The sequence below is a fragment of the Drosophila tropicalis genome, unplaced genomic scaffold (genome assembly GCF_018151085.1).
Source record: "Drosophila tropicalis isolate 14030-0801.00 unplaced genomic scaffold, ASM1815108v1 contig_845, whole genome shotgun sequence".
Taxonomy (NCBI): domain Eukaryota; kingdom Metazoa; phylum Arthropoda; class Insecta; order Diptera; family Drosophilidae; genus Drosophila; species Drosophila tropicalis.
Window position 1 is genome coordinate 2,750,886 of NW_027173338.1, and position 22,504 is coordinate 2,773,389.

The 22,504-nt window shown below is 35.5% G+C and overlaps 3 protein-coding genes, 1 long non-coding RNA gene and 1 pseudogene across 4 annotated transcripts; 2 read left to right on the plus strand and 3 right to left on the minus strand.

The window, feature by feature from the left end:
- Positions 1-595: 595 nt before the first annotated feature.
- Positions 596-1,689, minus strand: LOC137581233 (uncharacterized). The gene is made up of 5 exons (XR_011033108.1): positions 1,641-1,689; positions 1,345-1,581; positions 1,213-1,286; positions 1,049-1,147; positions 596-992 (listed from the first exon to the last, which is right to left on the minus strand). It is a non-coding gene; the product is annotated as an uncharacterized lncRNA (long non-coding RNA).
- A 201-nt stretch (positions 1,690-1,890) lies between these two features.
- LOC137581234 (apolipoprotein D) lies at positions 1,891-2,797 on the minus strand. Its single transcript, XM_068295426.1, has 4 exons — positions 2,464-2,797; positions 2,321-2,409; positions 2,161-2,259; positions 1,891-2,103 (listed from the first exon to the last, which is right to left on the minus strand). The coding sequence occupies exons 1-4, from the start codon at positions 2,772-2,774 to the stop codon at positions 1,964-1,966; spliced, it is 639 nt and encodes a 212-aa protein (XP_068151527.1). The 5' UTR covers positions 2,775-2,797; the 3' UTR covers positions 1,891-1,963.
- Positions 2,798-3,104: 307 nt separating this feature from the next.
- LOC137581086 (transforming growth factor beta-1-induced transcript 1 protein pseudogene) lies at positions 3,105-4,069 on the plus strand (annotated as a pseudogene).
- Positions 4,070-4,349: 280 nt separating this feature from the next.
- Positions 4,350-6,194, minus strand: NLaz (Neural Lazarillo). The gene is made up of 6 exons (XM_068295186.1): positions 6,110-6,194; positions 5,944-6,052; positions 5,298-5,428; positions 5,161-5,240; positions 5,001-5,099; positions 4,350-4,737 (listed from the first exon to the last, which is right to left on the minus strand). Exons 1-6 carry the CDS (start codon positions 6,130-6,132, stop codon positions 4,502-4,504), a joined length of 678 nt encoding a protein of 225 aa, XP_068151287.1. The 5' UTR covers positions 6,133-6,194; the 3' UTR covers positions 4,350-4,501.
- Positions 6,195-13,772: 7,578 nt separating this feature from the next.
- Positions 13,773-14,719, plus strand: LOC137581274 (uncharacterized). Its single transcript, XM_068295486.1, has 3 exons — positions 13,773-13,942; positions 13,998-14,111; positions 14,172-14,719. Exons 1-3 carry the CDS (start codon positions 13,871-13,873, stop codon positions 14,607-14,609), a joined length of 624 nt encoding a protein of 207 aa, XP_068151587.1. The 5' UTR covers positions 13,773-13,870; the 3' UTR covers positions 14,610-14,719.
- Positions 14,720-22,504: the final 7,785 nt, after the last annotated feature.

A 22,504-nucleotide genomic window follows, 5' to 3' on the forward strand; every position in this document is an offset into this window, starting at 1 on the left:
GTATGCATAGCGAGTAGTTGTGGTATTTGGGGGCAGAAAAGGGCCAGAGAAGAAGCCAAAGAACCAAGGGATCCCAAAAGAATGGGGGGAATAGAATAGCCACCCACATGCTGCAAGCTAAAACTGAACTCAAACTGAGACTAAAGCATTAGGACTGTACCGAAAAACTACAACATGTACAACATATAATTTATTTGCCTTTAAACTAGTTTCAAATAGCTTTGGTCGACTTTTTTAGGAATATCTATGTATATAAGTTCCAAACCATCAAAACTTTTCCATTTAATATGGAAACATTCTTGGACTTCCAATTTCTAGATTTTGTCAAGGTTGGATAACTTGAAATTAAATGTAGCATTCCATATAATGTGCCATAATCTTTATGTGGGATAAGTGTGCTTGAGGATTTCATAGCTTCTGCTGGACCAACCGTTGCAAAATTACTAAATGAAGAGCTTCTTTTCAATACAGACCTTATATTGTATTTATGTAACAACATACAATATATAAATATGTAGAAATTTCTAAAATCGGTGTAGCATAAAATTTCCCCATTGGACGTTGTTTGCTTTTGAGGAAGGACAATTCTCCTGCCTTTTCGCTGTTTAATTTTACAATTGTCCTTTTTCTGTGTGTGTGTGTGTGTGCGAGTTCGTGTCTCTGTGTGTATGTGAGGCAAGTACAGTTAGAGTTATCTATGCGCATCCGTTTCGTGTGCGGTTTGTGATTTATATTTCTGTTTGTCTTTCTTGTTGGTCAACATTTTTATTTGTTTTTTTTTTTTTCGATAACTTAGTGCCGAGTTCTAAGCTTTCGTTGAACTTTTGTACTTGGTTTTACGTTGTGTTTCGGTTTCTTAGCGACACTACAATTTTTGTGATTAACCGTCATCATTTGCTCATAGCGCAAGTTGGCCGCTTTTAATACTTTTTTAGCTTTTTCAATATAAATTTGTGGTGGATTGCGGTGACGTGTCTGGATCAACCACGAGTCTAAACGAAAAACGATATGTAATATGCCAATAATTGAAAAATTGTAAGTACCTTACCAAAAGATATAAAGCCAACTAAATCAAAACAAGTATACTTAACGGCATAATTTTGATAGTCAGTTTCTAAGACAAATACCCTTGGACCTCTTTCATTAACTGCGTAGGTAAATCACAATTACATAGATTCAAATAAAAAAACATTAGCAAAGATTTTACTTTACCTTTAGTTTGCATTTCATAGGTTCCGTTTCTTATGTCAATCAATGGAATATTTTTTATAGTTGGCGTTAAACTCCTGTGGTGGAATATCTCTATTACGTTGCCCATCGGCTTAACTATTATTAGGTACTCACTCGGAATGTATTTCCCATCCTCTTGAAAAATATTTCGATTTAGTCCTACTAATCGATTCGCGTGTGCATCTGGCTATACGCTCACCAAAAAACGGAGTTCTTGAATGGGTATACCAGGTTCCAAGAAATTTATTCAAGTCAAAGTTATGCATATAATTTTTTGGCTCCTCACAGCTTTTCTCCTTGGGTAAAATAGCATCGATAACAGCTCCCCAAAGACATGTCCAAAGTAGAAAACTAGAAATTGGTCACAAAAGATAATATAAAGAATTATTTTAAATATTTTCCCGACCTACAGTCTTAATTGCTGCATTGTTCTCACTATACTGGGTAGTTACATTTAATTCATCTTTGGAAAGAAAACTTTAATTTACCAAAACAAATTGATGTGTTAAGTACAATTTACGACTCAGATAAGTTGCAAAATGATCAGGGTGAAATTTTTTGCAACTAATTGTAAGCCAAATGTGACAGTACCAACATTTAGATACTCTCTATTAAAAACCGTTCTTGAATGCACAATCAGGGAGAAAAAATATGAAAAGCTTTAGCAGCTGATTCCATTTATTAAAGTCGATTTAAATAAAACCAAATTGTTTCTCTTTTTGAGAAATCATTTTTATGTATCTGGAGGACAAGCGTCTTGTCGTACTTTAACCATTTTACTTATTAAAATACCCGAGTCTCTAGCCAAAGCTTGAGCTTTGAATATTGTGTTTGAGGAAGGCAAACGATGTCGAGTTTGTATAACAGCCCATTCTGAAATTAGATCTTTTATAATCAATCAAAACTAAAAAATGCTATCAGATAACTCACGAAAATTTATAATGTTATTCGAATCGAAACACAAATATCGTATGATAAAGTTTTCATAATCTGTATCCAGTACGTACATTGTGATGCCATCCGGAAAGGCTTTAGAAAAAGACATCGGAGCATAAACTAGAACAAAATCTCGTCATAACACTTTACTCACCCTTATTATCACCGCCAACCATTTCATATTTTCCTAAGGCTGGTTCAGCGTGCTTAATCTGGTCTATGCTTATCTTCAGAGTTCCAGTACTACATATTAAGAATGTTTTAGTATTATTTAATGATAAATATCATTTGACTTACTTAGAGTTTAGCTGGGTCGATCTAACAGCAATTGTATCGTCAATTTTTACAAAGTCAACTGATTGACATATGGGTACCTTGTGCGAAAGATTAGGATACATTGAGTATGTATACCATCTTCCAAGTAAACGATCCATGTCCAAATCAGCTATAGCTGTCATATTGCTTGGACAAGAGCCTTCAAAGGCCAAGAGGGCCCATGATGGTTGACCAAATAAGAGAATTAGAATGAGGAATCTGCTGCCAATCATTACTTGGTTAACTGTTGTTATATAATAGCAAATAATCTTGACGCTCGTTAACCTGTTCATTCCTCTGAGGTATTTGAAAGAACAAATTCAGTCATCTATAGTTAGAGATCAAGACTGCTAAAATAAATATCGTGTAATTCTTTATTCATGGCTGTTCAACGGCTAAAATAGACTAATGTAATATTTCATGTCGATTTTTCTACTTAATGGGACGTTACACTGAAACATTTGTTTAATGAATGACTGAATTCCTTAAATTCAGATAATAAATCCTAAAAACTCTTCTCTTTAAAGAAGCTACACTTCAAAAAAATTAATAAATTTGTGTATATTCAAAATTTTTGTTTTTTATACAAAAAGAAGGCTTTGGAATTTCCAGCAAAAATTCAAAGTAGTCATAAATTTCTTTCTTTTTGAATTGTCTGTCTTAGATTTTAATTCAGAAATTTTACATGTTTAGTCAACAAGAAATATCGTAAAAAAATTGTCTAAAAATTCAGATTTTGTCTTTCTCCAATTTTCCATTTATTTTCTTCACATCGGGTAAATATAATTGGTACGATTAAAATTAAAAACCTGAATAATCCACAAAGACAAATTTCAGCTAAAAGCAATCAAGATGAGCGAGCAAATTGTGTGCCACAAATGTAACGAGGTCATCACACAAAGAATGATCACAGCTTTGGGTAAGACTTGGCATCCAGAGCACTTTCTATGCCTTCACTGTGAGACCCAGATCCAGGATGCCACTTTCAATATACACGATGGTGAGCCAGTTTGTGCCAAGTGCTTTGTGGAGCGCTATACTCACATTTGTGCCAGCTGCAAAGAGCCCATATTGGAACGCACTATCTGTGCCCTGGGTGAGAATTGGCATGCGAAGTGCTTTTGCTGCGATGGAGCCTGCAAGAAACCTTTGGTCGATCAGCCATTCTTCGAGCGACAAGGCAAGGTCTATTGCAAGCAGGACTACGAGGATGCGTTTGCTACCAAGTGCGCCAAGTGCGCGAAGCCGATCACAGACAGCGCTTTGGTGGCCATGAATATGAAGTGGCATCGCGATTGCTTCTGTTGCAATCGATGCGAGAATCCTATTACTAGTCAGACTTTCACCGTGGTCGGTGATAAGCCCATCTGTCCAGCCTGCCAGTGATAAGTTTGTAATCCATTCCAATCACACCTGATTGGATATCGATTGGTTCCCCCCATAAACATTTTCTTTTTTGTTGGATTGTCGAATGATTCGAAACCCTTAGACCCATAACACTTTTACTTGCTAATATCCACGCCATTTACGCAATATAAATATCCACATGCAGTTGCCACAAACAATAAAAACACAAATGGAGACCAAAGTACTCAACTGTTTGATTTAAATATAAAAGTCCAAAACAGACTGTAAAAAGGGAGGTTTGGGCGTAGTCAAGATTTATAATAATTTGTATAATATCTTGGAGAATAGATGCCATTTTGACATCATAACTGCATCTTGGATTTATGTTAATGTTCATTTCAAGACTTAATATGGCCATCATAAATTTTCAGATCTTTATCTTTCTGGTTATCGCCACATATCTGTAAGGTAATTCTTTTAGCTTAAACATTTTTTGAACTGTTCTTGTAATAAAACAATGATTTCGTTTATCGATTAAGTATTGATTAGGAGCTTAAGAAAAAATTGCTCCAATATATTTTTTGGCCATGCTCTTGTATATATTTCACATTTAATTACTTACAAAATTTACAAATATATCAAACAGACGCTCATAGAAGCGTCTTAGCCATTCTCATGCCTTGGCTATGGCATCGGGCAGAACAGTTGTAGCAAATTCATCTACTGGATCGACATTATCCAATTGTAAATTGATGGCAGTGCCATTTACATCCAATTGAGGACAATTATCGTTTTGTATGGTATCGATAAGCAATGATCTTGATAGATTATTATCATCTAAAACTTTGAAAGCCGCATCGATGGCATCCTGTGTGGGTTGAGGTTGACGTGTCAATATCCAAACGATTCCTGCAAATTGAGAAATCTCCAAAGGTCACAAGCTTGTAATTAGCATGTTGAAATGACGCCCCCAAAGGCGAGACGCGACGAGACTGAGTTGAAACTGCAATTAATTATGGTCTGGCATTAATTATGCCAAATGGAATAATTGACTTGTCGTTTGCATGACAAATTAGCCAAAGACTCAGTCCCTGTACTCAGTTAAGTTCTATGCCTGAGTTGTCTGATGAATAACAATGGGACAATTTTTCGATTTCCTCATTTCAACTTACTTAGATTAGCCAAGGGCGTTGCACTGCTGCAGCTATAGACAACGGCATATGATATGTAATCGGTGCCCAATACAAGATAATTGGGTTTAGTTGCTTGTTCTGTTGGGAAATAAAGAACAATTAAAGAGGAGCCAATAGTTTAACCAAAATGAAAACTCACGATTGGCAGAGAAAGTGACAGCCAATTGAGCTGGTGCTATAACTTTCGCCGTTCCTGTTACATTGCTCGGGTTGCCAGTGCTAAATTACTCATTAATATTTAATCATAAAAGGAAACTTTACATAATATCTACTCACAAACGATTGATGGCCGCATTGACTACAGAAACGGTGCTATTATCAATAATTCCATAGTTGGCATATATACATTTTTTGCCTATTTCAAAGACAAATGGATATTTCGAATACTCGTACCAAATTCCCAAGTACTGAAACAAGAAATTGAGAAGTTATTCTCAAAATGTGTATTGAGTAAATCAGGCAACACTTAATTATAATTGACTAGCATACAACTAAGATTTGATCTTATTATAAACTGGAAATATTTAAAATTAGAAACTTTGGCATAAGATTATATTACCATCGACAAAAGCTAAAATTAAATAGCAAAAAATTTTCTTCTACAAGAAATGCTTAATTGCCCATGACAGAGGCCAAAATCATCCAATCTCTTATCACCTTGGCATCACGTACCATCAATGGGAAACCTGTTTAACAAATTTTTTAAACGAAAAAATCTACAAATAAAGTTTTCTTACTGTCATCAAAGAAATACTTAAGATCTTTGAATTTCATAAAGAGTAATAAAGTAACTAAACAAAAGGCACTTCAAAACGCCAAGGGCGCAATCTGTGTAAACAGTTTGTTGACAATTTTTCTTTTATCAATTCGAGAGTCCAATTTCATGCAATCAATTGCAATTGATATAATTCAAATTGCTTACCGCATTCAAATCGAATGTATCCATTATTTTAACCTCTGGACATTGACCAGGGAATGGCAACTGAGCCATGCCATTTCCACATAACCAGATTAGAAATATCACTTTGTATCTGTTTTCCCAAAACGAGAATAAGTTAAGATCTCAAAATTAAACAACAAATGCTTACCCCAGCTGATAATGATAATTCATGCTGACTGAAGTTCGTTTTCTCGATGCGGTTCAATTAGAACTGAAACTCAATTCCCGCTGCAGTGCATCATTTATAGATGTTGCATCTGAGGCACAAGCTTTTAAGTCAAAAGCTTTTTCCAACTGCGTCGACGCCGAATGTGGAAAATGGAAAGTGTTCATATGCATACACACATATGTATATGTAATAGTTAGCCGATCTCTGGATAAGGTGTATTCGTAATGTTCTCGTTACACTAGCTGAGCGCGTCGCTTTTACCAGACAGACTCACATGCCAAATGTGCAAAGAAATTTTAATTACATTGATTACAAATGTGTGCAGTTATTGATAAGGTCTTCCGTGAAGCGTTTTTGCTTTCGTTGCTTTGTTCTGTCAATAGGTTTACATTTGTGATAGTTTGAAATATTAGCTTAGTCAGTGATTTCGCTTACTAAGCCAATTGCTTGAATTTGAGTCAACGTGTGAATGACCTACATAAACTTTGGAGTCTTTTGGTTTTTATTTACCCTAGAACTAGACGATTTATGTTAAAATTTACAAATAGATAATTATTATAGTAAGGTAAATGTTTGGTTATTTGAGGAGGTAAAAACACAAAAGACATCGTGCATAAGCTTAAGTATTTATACAATTAAGAAATCTATGACATTTGTATATTTTACATACGATTGTCAAATTATCTTTTGGAGGGTTTACCATTTGCAAAAAGAGTATCGTTTCAATCATTTGCAAATCACGCTAGTTAGGGTATGTAAACTTTGCCATTTTCAAAGTAAGCCTCTGGTTTTAACTTGACCTTACTCAAAAGTATTAATGCAAGGCTAGCTAAATAGTCTTTTGTTTACTCAATAACCATTAACTTGCACTTTTAGCAACGGCAAATTGGTGGGAGTCACAAGATTTATAAATAACCAATAAGTAGTGAGTATTTGCTGATTATTTAGAATGTATTATTACTATAGTTGATAATAGACTTTTAAAGATTATTTAATATATATTATTGATAATGCTTACACAAGTATTATATAGGAATAACAATTGAAAATTATGTTACGTATTGCTATTAACGTTTAGAGTATCAGTAGAAGTTTTTAAAAGTTCCAAATAAAATTTTACTAAAAATAATTAAATTTTAACTTCCTCAATAGCTAAATACTTCATGGCTATAATTCAAAGGGAATGGCTGAACATTTTTTTTAAATAATTTAAAATAATACAAATAAATAACCTTATGGTCTGAACAGTACATAGAGCAAAAAACGATTTTAAATGCCTAAAATAGTTTAAAATAACCACTTCAAATACTCTTTACGACTAAGTTTGTTTATACTTTTAATCCCTTTGTATTTATAATATATATTTCATATACGAAAATGTATTTCACTTGCCTTCCACATGGGTGGCAAAAAGCTCTTATCCAAGAGTGGAATCCATTTGCTTCCGCCATCTATTGCCTCCTGTGTGGTTGTTTCAACTAGCGCCATCTGTGGCATGCTTTCAAATGGCAAGTCTGCTGACTCTCTTGGCATGTATTTTCTGTCTGTAGTCAGATCCAGATGTTATGCGGTTAATTTGCAATAAAAAATCCGTTTACATATGATTAAATTAATTAAATGTCAACCACAAATTGAGTTAAATGTGCAACAATTTTCTCTGGGGCAAACATTTAAAGGTAAAATAGGTAAACAAATACTTATACGGAAGATATGTTCAAGCAGGCACGAGGGATGTTTGATGAGATTAAGAAAGTTGAGTAAAAAATACAAAATAGTTTGATCCATAGATTATACAAGGCAGATACTTGCTTATATATAGAGAGACTAAGATTTAACAAGAAAGTAAAAGTGAAGGACAATAGCAAAAAGTAAGAGTAGGCCATAACATTCTAAGGATTCTCTTGGGGTTGATTTTTGGCAGAATTTTTGTACATATACATAGTTTATGTGTGAGGCTAGATTAATTATTCAAACATCTTAGAAATTTCTTAATACTTTCTCGATCAGTGCTAAAAAATAGTTATGAAGGCTCCATGTTAATTTAAAAGAAATGGAACTGGAAAATTTAGAAAAGGTCATTGTGGCGTTTAGAGAGCGTTTGTAACTTCTAATTTGGCCCTCGTCATTAAAGGTAGAAACCGTTTATTCATGTATATGCTGCTAGCGAGAAATGCGAAATGGCCAGGTCAACTATTTTTGAAAAAGAGTTTATGACGTTGGCCACTTGCAGGGCGACAAATGAAAGGATTGCGTTGGCTGTTGGTCAAATGGATGGATGGATGGTTGGATAGACGGCTGCTTGGATTTGTTGCTGTTGTTTTTGTTTTAAACACTGTGGCTCGCAGCGTGTAGTAATTAAATTTAAAATATGTATACATTTGCCGGACATCTGAGTTTAAAAACAGGTGCAATTTGTGTCTGAGGGTCTCCTCCTCCCCACCACCAGCTCCAAGCCAAGTCCAGACCATGCCAGAGAGGGATAATTTGATCAAAAGGAGTATAAACCATAAGCCGATGGACGAAAGCCTGCCATGGCCTGTTCGGTAAAAACATTCAATCCCATGAAAACACACACATATACATACATATGCCTGCACCTATATGTACATATATGTATCTAGGGTATACACACACGCACACACAATTCAATCATATGACCCTTTTAAGTGCATGAATATTTTGCGGTTATGCCGCTTTATGGGCACATTTTGTTCAATGTAATTTGATTTATTTTAACAAACAAAAAAATATTTACATATATGGGTTTAAAATGAAATCAGTGTCCTGGCCACAGGATATGCGTGTGCCGGCCATTTAATTAAGTGGCTACCTTTAAAAACTACCAATTGCTGACCAAAATTGAATTAATGACAACAATATTGCAACCAAATGGAGCAGATTCAGAGCTTCATCCTAAACTAAATAACAAACATCAACTGGGCGGAGATGCATTCATGACCTTTAGCCCTGGCAAAAGAATGCGTGGGAATAGGAAAACATGACGCAATTTTTGCTTCTCCTCCCTTTTGTTGTTGCTGCCAGTGCCACTTCTGCTGCTGCTGCTGCCCTTTTTGCATGTTGCAAGGATATTACGCTCTGAGGAAAACTGTTTTCCAGCATTTTTCAAAGGGCATGAATGCTCAGAGCGCAGCTGCAATTAAGTAGAGTTTTTCAAATTCCCTGGCAGATTAAACGAGACGAGATTCGGACAATGGAGGATCTCTCTCTCTCTCTCTCTCTAACTGCAAAGATTACCAGTTAACTGACGAGAAGCTATTAAATTCAAATTGGGTTTCCAAAAAATAAAAAAACCCAATTCCTTTAATGAAAGTAAATTTCTTCAGAATGTGGCCAAATGTTTATATTATTTTCTCAATGATTTTTTCCATCTTTTTTTCTAATCTTTATCTATGTTTGATAAAAATAACTTTTTATTTATTTATCCTCTTAATCCATTTTTGTTTATCCTATTCCTTTATTTTTGATGTTTTCTTAACTTATTTTAATTATAAATAATTATTTGCTGGACATCATGTATATTGCTGCAATTGATCTTAACTAAAGAAACTTGGTTGAAAATTCTTTTAGAGTTTATTTGCTAAAAGTAAATTAAGTGGAAACCAAAAGATTGTGAATGTTGGCTATATATACAGTTACCTACTGTACTAATGCTTTACTAAAAGAACGAGTTTGATGCTTTGAAAATTTTGAGTTTTGTGTATTGAGCTTTTGTTTAAAAATGAATAGATACAACAACATCGGATGACTTCTTTTGCGCCGGATGACATCTGTTGCGCCACCTTGTATTTAAAGAATCTCCTGCAAACATTTCAGGTCTACATCTTTCATAATTTTTCAATAGCAGCAAAGGGCGGTGAGAGGGAGATATTCAGGGCAACTTTTAATGGGGATGAAAGACTGTTCTTCAGTTCCTTTCATCTGTGTCCGACAAAGATTATATAATACACACATCTAGTAAAAAAAAACTGGTTAATCAAAATAAATCTTGATCTTAATATCATTTTAACCCTCTGCGACTATTTCTATTCTATTTTTATTTCTATTCAGTCTTTGAAAAGTTGAAAATAGTTGTTCTACCAAGCTCGCTGATGCTGTTTTTTTAGTCTCCCTCAAAAGTATTTTTCTATATACTTACAGACAATTTCTCTATAGTTTTGAATTGTCGTCAGCTTATGGCATCGTAAAACGAAAATATCATAAATACTTTTCCGCAACTTAAACACTTATAGATTCCCTCGTATGCAACTTTTTCCTTCATCTTGGAGCAAATAATTTATTTAGCACATTGTTTTTTCGTCTTGCTCATGTTGGGCATCAGTTGCAGACAACAAGTCCTGTATTGGGGGGGAATATCGAACACAAAGGAAGAGATAAAGTTTGGGAGAGAGGGGAGCCAGGGTTGGAATCATGAAAAAAGTATTTTTGATTTGTGAAATGCTCGTAAGTATTGTCGTTTTTTGGCTGGCAATTTCTTAAATTTTTTATAGCGCATAACCTGTCTGGCACACATGGGTTACGCTAGGCAGGACTCCCACCAGATATTCCTGCCCTTCTTTTCGTTTTGGCCCCCCTCTCTTTATTATCGTGGCCGTCGACTTAGCGCCGTGTTGTTTGTTGTAAGGCTCAAAGTTACAAGAAGACGAAGACGTCGACGGCGTCGTTTGGCAACGCTTATTGCATTATCCCAGAGAGCCAGCGCATGAGTTGGGAGTCATGTGCGTGCTCAGATAGGACAAGGGAGAGACACCCATACACACCCAAGAGGAGAGTAAAGGCGGTGGCAAGCAGGATATATCCTAGCCAAGTGCAGCTGATGCCACTTTTGGCTCGTGGCAGCCGCGAGCTGTTTGCCTGTTTGTTGGTTATGGCGTGTAAAAAAACGAAGAAAAGAAAAAGAAACCAAAGAAAATGGAAAAATGAGATGAAAGTTATACGAAATTTCTACCACGACGAATAGGCCAATACCCTTTCCAAAATAAATCAATTTAGAAATCCAACATGGATTAGAAAGAAATGTTTAATTCTATTTATGAAAAATTACTAAATATAATACTAAATTCTAAATAATTAACCCTAAATTGTAAATTGTTAATAATAAAGAGAATAATGTCTATTTGAGAAACTGTTCCCTGTCTCTGCATATTGGAAGAAGTGTTGGAATTGTAAGAATTTCTGAAGAACTACTAAAAGGAAATTCCTAAAATTTTCTATCATGTTGATGTTTTTCTTGGTTTAGATGGTCTAGATGGCTATATGGCAGAATTAAGAGTTTTTCACTTGCTTGAGTTTTTTTCTCATTCCTAAAAAGAATTCACTCAATTAAATATTTCCAATATTAGCTTTGTTATGTTATGATATACAATATTAGTTTTTTTAAGAAGTCTAAGAGAAATATATCTGTATTTTAGACTTAAAGTGTATAGAGATATGAGAATTGGCACAAGTTGTCGGCTGCTAACTTTCCTTCTATCCCCCTCATCATACTTCGCCCACATCTGAGAAATGTTAATACCAAAAACGAACCATTTGCCGCAATGAAAATCGCGTAAATTTCATACTGATTGTAAGTGTCGCCGTTTTGCTTGACGTGGCCAAGGAATGAGAGTGAACGAGAGAATGAGTAGATGTGGATGGGAGGGAGAAGAAATTGCCGTCTGCCTGTCTAGAGATGCCTGTTTCTGCTTTCTGCCTGTCGCCTGCAGATTGTCAGCATTGTCACAATTGCAATTTTTTCCATCTCCCTGTCTTTTTCTTTTTTCCTGCCTTGACTTGTCTGGCTTTGTGATTTGCTTGCCATTTCATAGAACTTTTGAGGAGCAGAAAAAAACCAACTACAAAAGCCAAAGCCAACAAATGTCCATCGATGGCAAATCGTAGTTTTTAAGGCTCCTTTTTTTCGAAATTAGAAAAGTTTTGTGGTGAAATTAAGTTAATTAAGACGAAGATCTTGGTTTTTCTGGTAAAGAAACCAAAATGCAAGCAATGCCAAAAAGTTGTGATTTCTTCTTCTTCTTCTTCGTTTTGACACTATGATTAAAAAATAATTTCACAGAAATATTGAAGCACGTCTTGTATATGCTCAAGTCAAGTCAAAGCGAAACATTTGTAAGAAACTCCGCGTAGGGACTTTAGGAGAGAAGGGAAACGACTGTAAGACTGATGGCGTTTTTGATGGCCGAAAATCAAGTTTGTTTTTACGTGCCATGCAGTGACTTGGAACGTGGTTGAATCGTTCGGTGGCGGCGGCATCGTCGACATTGGTGTTGGTGTTGGCGGTTCTGGGATGTCAAAGGTCGCAGCTGCTGCAAATGGCTGGTGCTTTGGCAAAATGAGGAAACCCTCAACAGAGTTTCTCTATGCCATGAGAAATCACTCGTCATTATCGAAGCCTGTGAAAACTCCCCGCCCAACACCCACACACACACACACACACACACACACACACATGTCTGCTCCAAGCTCCATAAATTATGCCAGTTTTCTATGTATGTATGTATATATAGACATCTGTAGCTGTGTGAAAAATCGTGCCCCAAAAACTTTGACCCAAACCCACGTCAACTAAAGCCGTGAAGGAGAAAAAAATGTATATATATATATTCCAACTTATTGAAAATCACTTAGACACACATGTGACGCCAAATCGTTACGTGAGCAAAGAAAATGGAACCAAAACACTTTGTATAATTTATGTTTGCACATTTCAGAGAAAGACATAAGAATCCATCCCAAAAAAAAAAAAAAAATTGCCACCTTATGATAAGCATGTCGAATTGCAACTAGTCGCATGAAAATTCTTAACCAAACTTGAGTTTTGAAGTTGTTGCCAAAACTCCTAATTAGCCCAATTGCCAGTTAGTTATTCAAGTCACTTGGGTTATTTTTGGAAAGAGGGTCTTAGAGGTAAAATCTCATAAATTGCGTTCAAAGAGAGCCTGCACACCACATTGGCCTGACAACTTAAGTGCGGCGGTTATGCTTTTGGGTTTTGGCTTTCCATTAGGAAAACAATTACAGACGACACTGACAGCCACAAAAGCAACTCCATGTGCAATCCAAAGACACGCACACATAGCCCAACTCATGCTCATCCCCATCCTTGTTTTCGTTCCACTTCCTCTTTGCTAGTTATACACACTCACACACACACACACATTGAGAGTAATAAATTATAAGTCCTGTCGTCGGGATGACCCACCCATGGACATGTCTATTAAGCGGCCTTACTATGTCCAGTTTTGACAATGCTTAGGCTTATTTAGTGGTAAGACTTAAACCCGTTTGCAATGCAGACTCAAAAGGAGGTTCTGGGTCGGCATGTTTTAGCGGATTGTGACAACTGGTGATAGTTTCAAAGAATGCAAAGAGATAACGCTTGAATAAATCATTTTAGTTCCGCTCGATTGTCAAATAGTCTTAAGTTGGGCTTTCTCTAAGGCCAGAATAGTTTAAAGAATAGCGATGGAAGTTGGTTGCATTTATAGTTCGAAAGATTTATTATTAAGTTTGGACTCACTACTGGAATAAACGAACGGCGAATTGGAAAGAGCCTTTAGTGTGACCAGACTCCATTATATAAATATTATCGATATATTGTTAATTACATTCCGGACAATAGCAGGCTTTGAGTTAAATTCAATATTTTATATGACATTTAATGTGAATTTAAGCAAAATTGATTGGTATTAATAGCGAAATAGTTTACGGAAATACTTTGCCATGTTTCTAGACGCTTTTGGTGCACCCAAGGAGGTAACAGCCGATACATTGAAAGAATATCCCTATGATTTGGTAAGAATTCACGAAAACTGAATATATTTCACACATAACGATAATACTTGGCCAGCACGGAACTATGTTGTTGACCTCATCGGATTTCGAGGTCTACATACCACCACGTTGGCATGGCACCATCTATAGCACCGAGGAACTATTGGATAATTATCGCAGGCGTTTTAATGTGAGTTCCGTGGAAATTGATATTTATTCTGCAGTTCATTATGTATTTTTCCAACCTTAGCCAAACTCGACATTGCTTACCTTTCATGCTCTTCAACCATACGAACCGGAGCTTATTTGCTGCGAACGTTGTGTACTGGAGATAACAGCTTTACCAGCTGGCCAATCGCCTCACAGTGAGTCTGATGTGGTCGTTTTTCTGATCAAGCTTACGGCCAGTGATAAGAATGTTCTTATTACTAAAGAGTTGGGCAACGAGCTTAATTTCTTTCCGCGCTCTCATCATTATCATCTTCGCATCGTCGATGAGGGAATCGACATTGTCTATGTGGATGATAAAATCTATCATGGCGCTCCCTCGATCAACTATCAACATCAGCGTGTCTATAATATGGTGAGCAAACTGCAGCCCTCTCAAGTGATCAGTTTATCGGGCAGGACACTGCCAGATGTCCTGCGTAATCTCTGCCGAAAGCAAACCTACAAAAAGAACAATTGAACAATAGTAGAATTTCCATCTGCCCCAACCCAGTTGTCTCAGTGCATTTATTCTTATTTATTTGGTTATACTAAATAAACTTTTTCTGGCTATTGCCAATATCTGATGGAGACATATTAGTTTCAGTTGACTGGGCTAGGGTACTCTGTCTGCTCTGTTGTTTGCAAATTGATTATGGCGGACAATTTTTTCCTTTTTAGTTCGATGAAGTATGATAAAATCTTGAAAATAATTTCATTTTCTCTACCCTCACTTTGACGAGGTATACCACGACTTTAGGTCTTGAGTTTTATTAAAATCTTTTAGCAAATTTGTATGGGGTTTCTTTTTATCTGAGAGTATACAAATTTTCACATTGTCCAAATACTAACGTTAAGCAAGACCAATTTTGTCTTTATCCGTTTAACTGATTTGAGAGTTGTCAAAACAAGAATTTTCCCCCTTCCCTTAAGTAGTCAAACGAGTCTAAAACTCTTGTTCTTTTTAAAGTTCGATATTATACGTTTGTCGCCCAGCTACTTCTCTTTTGCCTCACATTAGTATTCATAACCAAATGTCATATATAATATTTTCTGTTGTTTCTCTGGTCCCAAAATCCCTTTGGGCCATGGCCATTGCGTGACATCTTCTTTGGTAAGAATTTTGTTTGTGGTTTGACCTCTCAAATATGAACAGATTATATATCCTTGGCCATTGTTGGTCCTTTTTTGAATGCGGCCTTTGGCTATTTTATAGCTTTGCAATCGTTTCCTCTCGAACTGTGCTCGGAATATCTAATGGATGCGTGCAATTAATTGAGTTGCCTTTTTAGTTTTGCGGCCAAAAAGGCTTGAGAGATGAATGAATGGATGGAGCAGAGGCTTTGGTAAATCCGCTTTTGCATTTGCAAACGGCATTAAATGGAATAAAAACGTAAAATGGCTTTGTCCCTAATGAGGCGGATGTAGTCAGAGGATTTGTGAAAGGAAAATCTTAGTTTTTTGTTTTTTTTTAAGGAAAATATAAACTTAATTAGGTCAAGAACAGAAAAAGAAAATTCTCAATTGTAGACTTTAAATGATATTTTTATACCAGAATCTAATGAGCTTTTTAAATTCCCTAAGAACGCGTTTACAAAGACACGTCAAACTAATGATAATAACACAAAGATAAGATTAAAATTCTTTAATTCGATTTTGATTTATTTATTTTAATTTTAATTTAGTTTTTTGATAGTTTGTGAGTCCTCGGTAGATGAGTTTTATAAGTGGCTCAGTCATTTAGCCAACTGAACAACGAGGATCCGATTTCGAATCCCAGGCTGGTGTATGGATGTAGTTTTCATCTTAGCTGAAGGCCAAAGTGGCCAGTGCTTGTTAAATATAGTTAGGTTGATAGTTTTTTAATAATAATTTTTGAACTCTTGTCAATATATATACATACCTCATACAAAGTCCTCTCCTACACAACAAACACATATAGTAAAATGTAGTTGTCATTGGTTATTATTGGCTGGCCTCGTCCTTCATTTTTTACCTACAATCCACCTGTTACCCATGAACCAGTTCAATAATTGATGTAAATCTGTTGCCACTGTTAAGTGTCACAGACATTTTCATTCCCAATGATGTGGTTGTTGTTGTTGCTTGGTGTTGAGTGCCTTGTTGATCCTTTTTGTTCACAACTTTTTGGGGGAAGGGCGTTTTCAGATGAAAAACAAAAAAAAAGTTATGTGTATCCACCATGGAAACTTCACAGCTGCGTGTATAAGAGGGTGATGAGAAGTGAACATGGAGCAGATAGTAACCCGGGACTACAGACTAGGTAAGGCCTACATATAACCAAAAAGGAACCCCAAAGTTGGCTTATACTCCATACCCCATTTCAGGGGAATGATAAATAGCCAAACTCAAGTGGCAAGCAGGTTCAAGCTGCTACTTTCTGTGTTTCTCACCTTTTTGCCTCTCCAAGCAAGTAATGAAAATGAGATGAAAATTATTGCAACGTAAATCAGGCGTGTGTCCCGGCATCCTGGACTCCCAGCTGCGTCTTCTCCTACACCTACACCCGCAAATATCCAGGCTAAACGTTTTCAACTGCTTAATTTGACTTTCATTCGTTTTCGTTCCATTTCGTTTTGTCTATATATGTATGGATGTATCTGTATATAGATGTGTGTGGGTGTGTGTCTGATTCCCCTCCGATTTTCTTTTAGTCTGACATGAATTATTTAACGATCTCCAGCTGCGTTGATGCGATTTCGCAAAGGCTGCCTCTAAATTAAGGCCATAACAAGCTTAATACAGGACAACCGCAAAGCAGGATAAAATACCATAGCAAAATAAAAAAAACCCAAATCGCAAACTTCATTTAATGCAACAATGGCGAATGGGAGAAAGACTGGCCAAGAGCCCAAAAAATGAATGGATAGCTACAGAGAAGGTAGGTAAAAGCATCCCACACAGACTAAAGGAAACTTTGGTGAGGACTTAACTCTTTTGTATGCCGCACACACACACCCACATGCACACAGACAGATGCATATACAAATGTCGACATCGACTTTCCAATTTCAAGTGAAAAATCCCGCGAATGAACATGTAAACAACACAATGCTAGGTGCGCCATCCACCTACCAACGTGAGAAACAAAAAGATCCTGCAACATGCAAGAAAAATGGTAACTAAAAGCACTGAATATTTTACCAAAGCAGTTAGTAGACTAAATGGAGCACCTAGAATACGAAAGAGATGCATAATGTCCACAAATAAGAAACTTTTTAATAAATTCAGAGTTCTTTCTATATATAAGGTATTTAAGATGAATTAGTGAATTATTTAACATTGATGACAAGTAATAAACAAATATGAGTAACTAATAAATGATAGTTGATGACCAAAGCAAACTTTAGTTATGTCTAGTTTGGAGTTTGATTAGCTCTAGTTCTTTTTATTAATTGTATATTAATCAATCAATCTACTCAAAATTATTAATTTGATTGGCTGATAATAAAATGACGTAACAATTTTCATTGAAAACTTTTTCTCTCATCATCATATTTTCCATCTATAAAAGCTTGACAGGATTGTAACTAACAGATTAAAGAAAATGAAAGGAAAGAACCTGAATTTCAAATATTTTCCCCTCTCAGTCTGTTAAGATTAATCAATTTTTCTAAACATCACGAATATACCCAACAAATAGGATGTACATAGTTCACTCTACAGGGTTTTTTTTTGGCATTCAGTGCCAATGTTAGTAACTTTATATATGTAGATCTGCAATGTATCCGCACAAAATGCATATATATAGAGATGGTTCTGTTTTTTTTTTTTGCACAGCAGGCGTCAACTTTTGGGTGTGCGTATGAAAAATTCGCAACAAACTCCTGCAAATGGCTGAGAGAAAATCCGAAAACCAAATAAAATGCTCGACGCAGTTGAACCCACTTGAAATATATATTTGGCAATGAAAATAACCTAAAAAAGAGAAGAAAAAAACCCAGAGAAAAACGAGATAAAACGCAGTCATAATAAATGGAACGAAGCGCTAAAACGTTGAGCTGCTGCAGAATGTTGCAACATCAGCGGCAACAGCCAACTGGCAACGTTGCTGCTCCTGCTCCTGCTGCTACTAATCCCTAGAAATTTGTCTAAACTAACCGCCTGCCAGCTCGACTGCCTCTGCTGCCTTTCCTTTTTTGCGTTGTAAGGCTGATGAATGACGTCGCTGCTGTGCAAATTATAAGAGCAATTTGCATTATGTGGGTCGCCTTGGGCGCCCCCAATTTTTCGGATTAAATATTATAACCAACGCGGACTAAGCGCATTGCTCCCAGCTGAGCTGCGAAATGAAATTTTAGATTTTAAAACCGAGAACTATGCGTAAAGTAGATACTTAAATGTGCCAACATTTGTATGCACCTAAAACGTTTTTAAAGACCAAAAACGATTGCTTTGAAAATAATTCTTTTAAATAATCAGTTAGTAATTATAAATCGTTGTTATCTCAATCAAGTCTTTACTTATTTTGACATTCCTTTAATCTTTAAATTTTTGTGTAAAGTTGAGAATACGAACTGTTAAACAGACATTACAGAATTCTAGTTCTGCATTATATTGAGATGAATCATTTTTCCAAATGTTAATGGTTTTCTGTGTTGATCTAAAACACTTTCAAAGTTGATCTTAATACACTAATTGAGAATTCAGAGGTATTAAGATATATTTTAGAAGATTTAATAGATAGTAGGTTATTTAACTTGATAGTAAAATCCTTTTAGCTAAACGACTGCTAATTTAATAGAGTACAAAAATGATTCGTACAAAAGACAGAATGTCAAACAATCTTAGAAAAAAGTTCACCCCCCAAAAAAAACAGCACCAATTGTGTGACATCATTTCTTCTAATGAAATGAGTTGCCTTAATCATCTAATTGAAATCAAATTCCACCCGCTCGTCAACATCAAACACCAAACTCTGGTCTCAATTGAGGGGACCTAACTGGGCACCCTTCTTTTTTATTCGTATATTGCGTGTGTAGTTTGTTTCACTGGCTGTCATTTAAATAATCCACCCTGAACCGATCAAAATGCAAGCTCATATAATTGCAAATACATAAATAAATTCTCGTTTTGTCTCGTTTTTGTTGCGATGCTTTAAAGCATAATAAATTTTGAATGCGCCATTAGCATGATTTATGCCTATTTAATTTTTCATAACAATGAAAAAAGGGAAGAACAACTACAACCCCACACACACACACACACACACACACATACAACCAGTGTGACATTAGCGCGTTGATGTGCCTCATAAGAGGACAAAAGGCAGCGGCATCAGCAGGAACAGGATGCCGACTCTTGTCCACCATAAACAAGAGAAGGAAACACACTGGAGCGGTGTGGGTGGAGTCTGTGGCGAAGGTTGCAAGGAGTCTGTGGAGAGAGTGTATAAAAAATTGCTACGAGGCGACAAGCGGCAACATAATTGAATAGTAAAAGCGGCATTGCACTGCAAAATTAACCACCACAAAATGACGCAAATAATGTTAAGAGCAGCATGGACCAAGGATGAACTATAGTGAATGGAAAATAGAGCTGAAAGAAAGAGGAATGGTGGCTGGAGTTTGTTGTATGGACGATTAAATTTCATTGAAATTGAATTACATTAAAAAGTGCAAAAGGCCAACGCTTTTTATACACATATATACATTCGTATATATGTACATATATATAGACATAGTTAGTTGCCATGTAGTTGTTAAGCTTACAGGGACATTGGCAAGGTCCTGGACACACCACGCAAACACAATGGTGTACAAATTAACTAACAAAAGCTAAATAAAAACTGCCAACGCGGCAATTTTTATGCTCTGACTTGAACAGAACTCCTGTCTGGACATCTGCCATCTACCAGAATTAACTTTAATGCCAAACAAGCCAGTTTACATCTTGTCCTTTGGTTTATGGTTCCCACAAATCCTTATCGCGCCTCGCATTGTCATCATCTGGCACAGGAACACAACGCCAACAACAAGAGCAAGAGAAGAACGAGTTGCTTATAAAGTAATTTGCGGATTTATTAAAAGTTTTGTTCTTTCTTTTTTTTTTTTTTTTTGTCTAAGGTTTTCTTTGTTGTAAACAAATCCAATTACTTATGTTAGGTTTTTTGACTAATGTTCTAGCCAAAATGCTAAATAGCCCAGTTTATTTTAGCTGAAAATTAGTTTATACTGATCTTTTGTTTGAAATTGTCCAAGGACACATATAAAGTTAACCTTCTATCCCAGAAAGGTCCATTTTTAAGTTCGATTATTGAAAATTAAACAAGATTGAGTCTCCCTGGTGACAGATTGGCCACAATTGTTATTAATTTGATATTTGAGGCACACAAATTGGCATATAATTGTCTTGTCTTGCGTTTGACCCACAAAATTTGTACCACAAAAATGATAAATGGAAAAATTAGTTAAATCTTTAAAAGTTAGCATTCCATATAGTTAAATATAAATTCTGTACAAAGATTTTCAGGCCAGTTATCATTCAATTGAGTTCAAATGCAAATCAACTTAACTTCCTGAACATTTAGTAGTTGGAAATTTCAAATTTAGATCATACAATGTCTAAGAAATAATTTGCTTCTTATAGAGTCATTTTTTTCTAACGTAAAGAGATGAAATGTCAAATTGAAAAATTTTAAAAATCAATTGCATTTAGTCTAATCTTGAAAAATTTCCACTTTTTCTAAATTATTAACTACATTACGAAAAAAAATAAATAAATACTTATCATAAAGTTACAAGTCACAATAATAAAAATAAATCATAGAATTTCTAATTGCAAGTCCTTTCTGAGCCACCTCAACTAATTGGTATTGACAGTTATGGAATTGTGGTTATGGCTAAAACGCGAACTGAACTTTGGCTTCCTTCGGGTGATTAAAAATTTTATAAGAATAAATGAGATCCGCCTCAAGGTAAGCAACAAAGACTCAAGCACTCTTTGGTTCAATATATCAAAAGTCTATTTGGTCTTGCTGGCACTCTTGATTTGAAAATGCCACAAAGTGCCTAAAGGGGAATAAAAAAAAAACATTTTCGACTGATATTTTGGTTGAAATTGTGTTGAACTTCCTTGTTAGTTGTCTAAATACACACAACACAATTTAATTTAATAACAAAGTTTCAAGCCAATTGTCAAAATTATTTGAAGCTTTAAGAGCGAATATGTCGATGAATTTTTTAAGTTTTTTGATCTAGACTTTATATAAATTAAATCTTTTTATTCAATAAAAACATATGTATTTGTTTTAATCTAGTTAAACGTTTTATGGCCAAATTTGAATACCATACCGAATGCTATAAAAATCACGATTCCCTTTATAAAAAGGTACACAAGATAAATGAAACGTCAAGCCTTTCTTTTAATGTTTGAGTGTTGTAATTAAAAATTTTATGGAATAAACATTTTGTTACATTATCAAGTAAACAAATAAAATCTATAGTTAAAAGTCTTACATAACTGGAATATTTCCGATTATTTTTTCGGCTATTTCTTGCGACTTGAAAATAAATACATTAAAGTGAAAAGTTTTTTGGTTATTATCAGAAAAATCATTTTTGCTCCTGCTACAAACTCCACCTCCCCATATGTTCCCTAAATATTTTCCTTTTCCAATGTTACCCATTGTTATTTGGTCATGATGTATATCAACATTGCCCGGTGGAGAACTCCTGCGACGACGACCACTCTGAGTCCAACAATTATATGTGCCCTGACGATATGGAGTCATATTTACACCTATTTCATATCGATATTTTGTGAGATCTACGCCGTTCTCAATTAGAGTCTCCTTGTTAAAAATCAAATTACTAGCGCTTTCCAGACTTCCCACAGTGTCAAAGGTGCATTTGTTTGTATTGGTAGATGAAAAATGCATCAAGGAGTGAGCCCTGTATTTCTCACGGTGTTCAAATAATTCGCAATAATACAAATTACCAGCCTGATGATCCAAGTATTCTACTTCAATTACTGCTTGAGTGTTATTTGTTGAAATGACAACGCTATCCCAAGTTAACGCTAAGCTATTAGTCGATCGAACATCTTTCAATAGCAAAAGCTTTTGACTAAAGGAAGTTCCGAATGGGTGCGCTAATCGGACTATGACTTTTAAGCCCTCACCAGAAAACTTATCAGTTTTCGATCCAGCGAACGATGTTTTCTCCACTTCCAAAACGTCAACGTAGTAAATTCTTTTGCTCAATGACTGTGTAGTATACACGTAGGATTCGATGGTCAGCTCCTTCTCTTTTCGGTACGGTGCAGTCAAAGCTGTCGAATACGTTTCCATAGCCTTTTGTTTTGGTATTTTTTCAAGTTCTGCATATTTATCTCTGGCAAGCCAATTGGTCCTGT

Coding starts and splice junctions, on each gene's coding strand:
- LOC137581234 (XM_068295426.1), bottom strand. CDS start 2,774: ATGAACAGGTTAACGAGCGTCAAGATTATTTGCTATTATATAACAACA. Junction 2,410..2,463: donor TCGACCCAGCTAAACTCTAA/GTAAGTCAAATG, acceptor CTTAATATGTAG/TACTGGAACTCTGAAGATAA. Junction 2,260..2,320: donor GGTTGGCGGTGATAATAAGG/GTGAGTAAAGTG, acceptor CTTTTTCTAAAG/CCTTTCCGGATGGCATCACA.
- NLaz (XM_068295186.1), bottom strand. CDS start 6,132: ATGAATTATCATTATCAGCTGGG. Junction 6,053..6,109: donor AATTATCATTATCAGCTGGG/GTAAGCATTTGT, acceptor TTGGGAAAACAG/ATACAAAGTGATATTTCTAA. Junction 4,738..5,000: donor AACGCCCTTGGCTAATCTAA/GTAAGTTGAAAT, acceptor CTCAATTTGCAG/GAATCGTTTGGATATTGACA.
- LOC137581274 (XM_068295486.1), top strand. CDS start 13,871: ATGTTTCTAGACGCTTTTGGTGCACCCAAGGAGGTAACAGCCGATACA. Junction 13,943..13,997: donor AAGAATATCCCTATGATTTG/GTAAGAATTCAC, acceptor ATACTTGGCCAG/CACGGAACTATGTTGTTGAC. Junction 14,112..14,171: donor ATTATCGCAGGCGTTTTAAT/GTGAGTTCCGTG, acceptor TTCCAACCTTAG/CCAAACTCGACATTGCTTAC.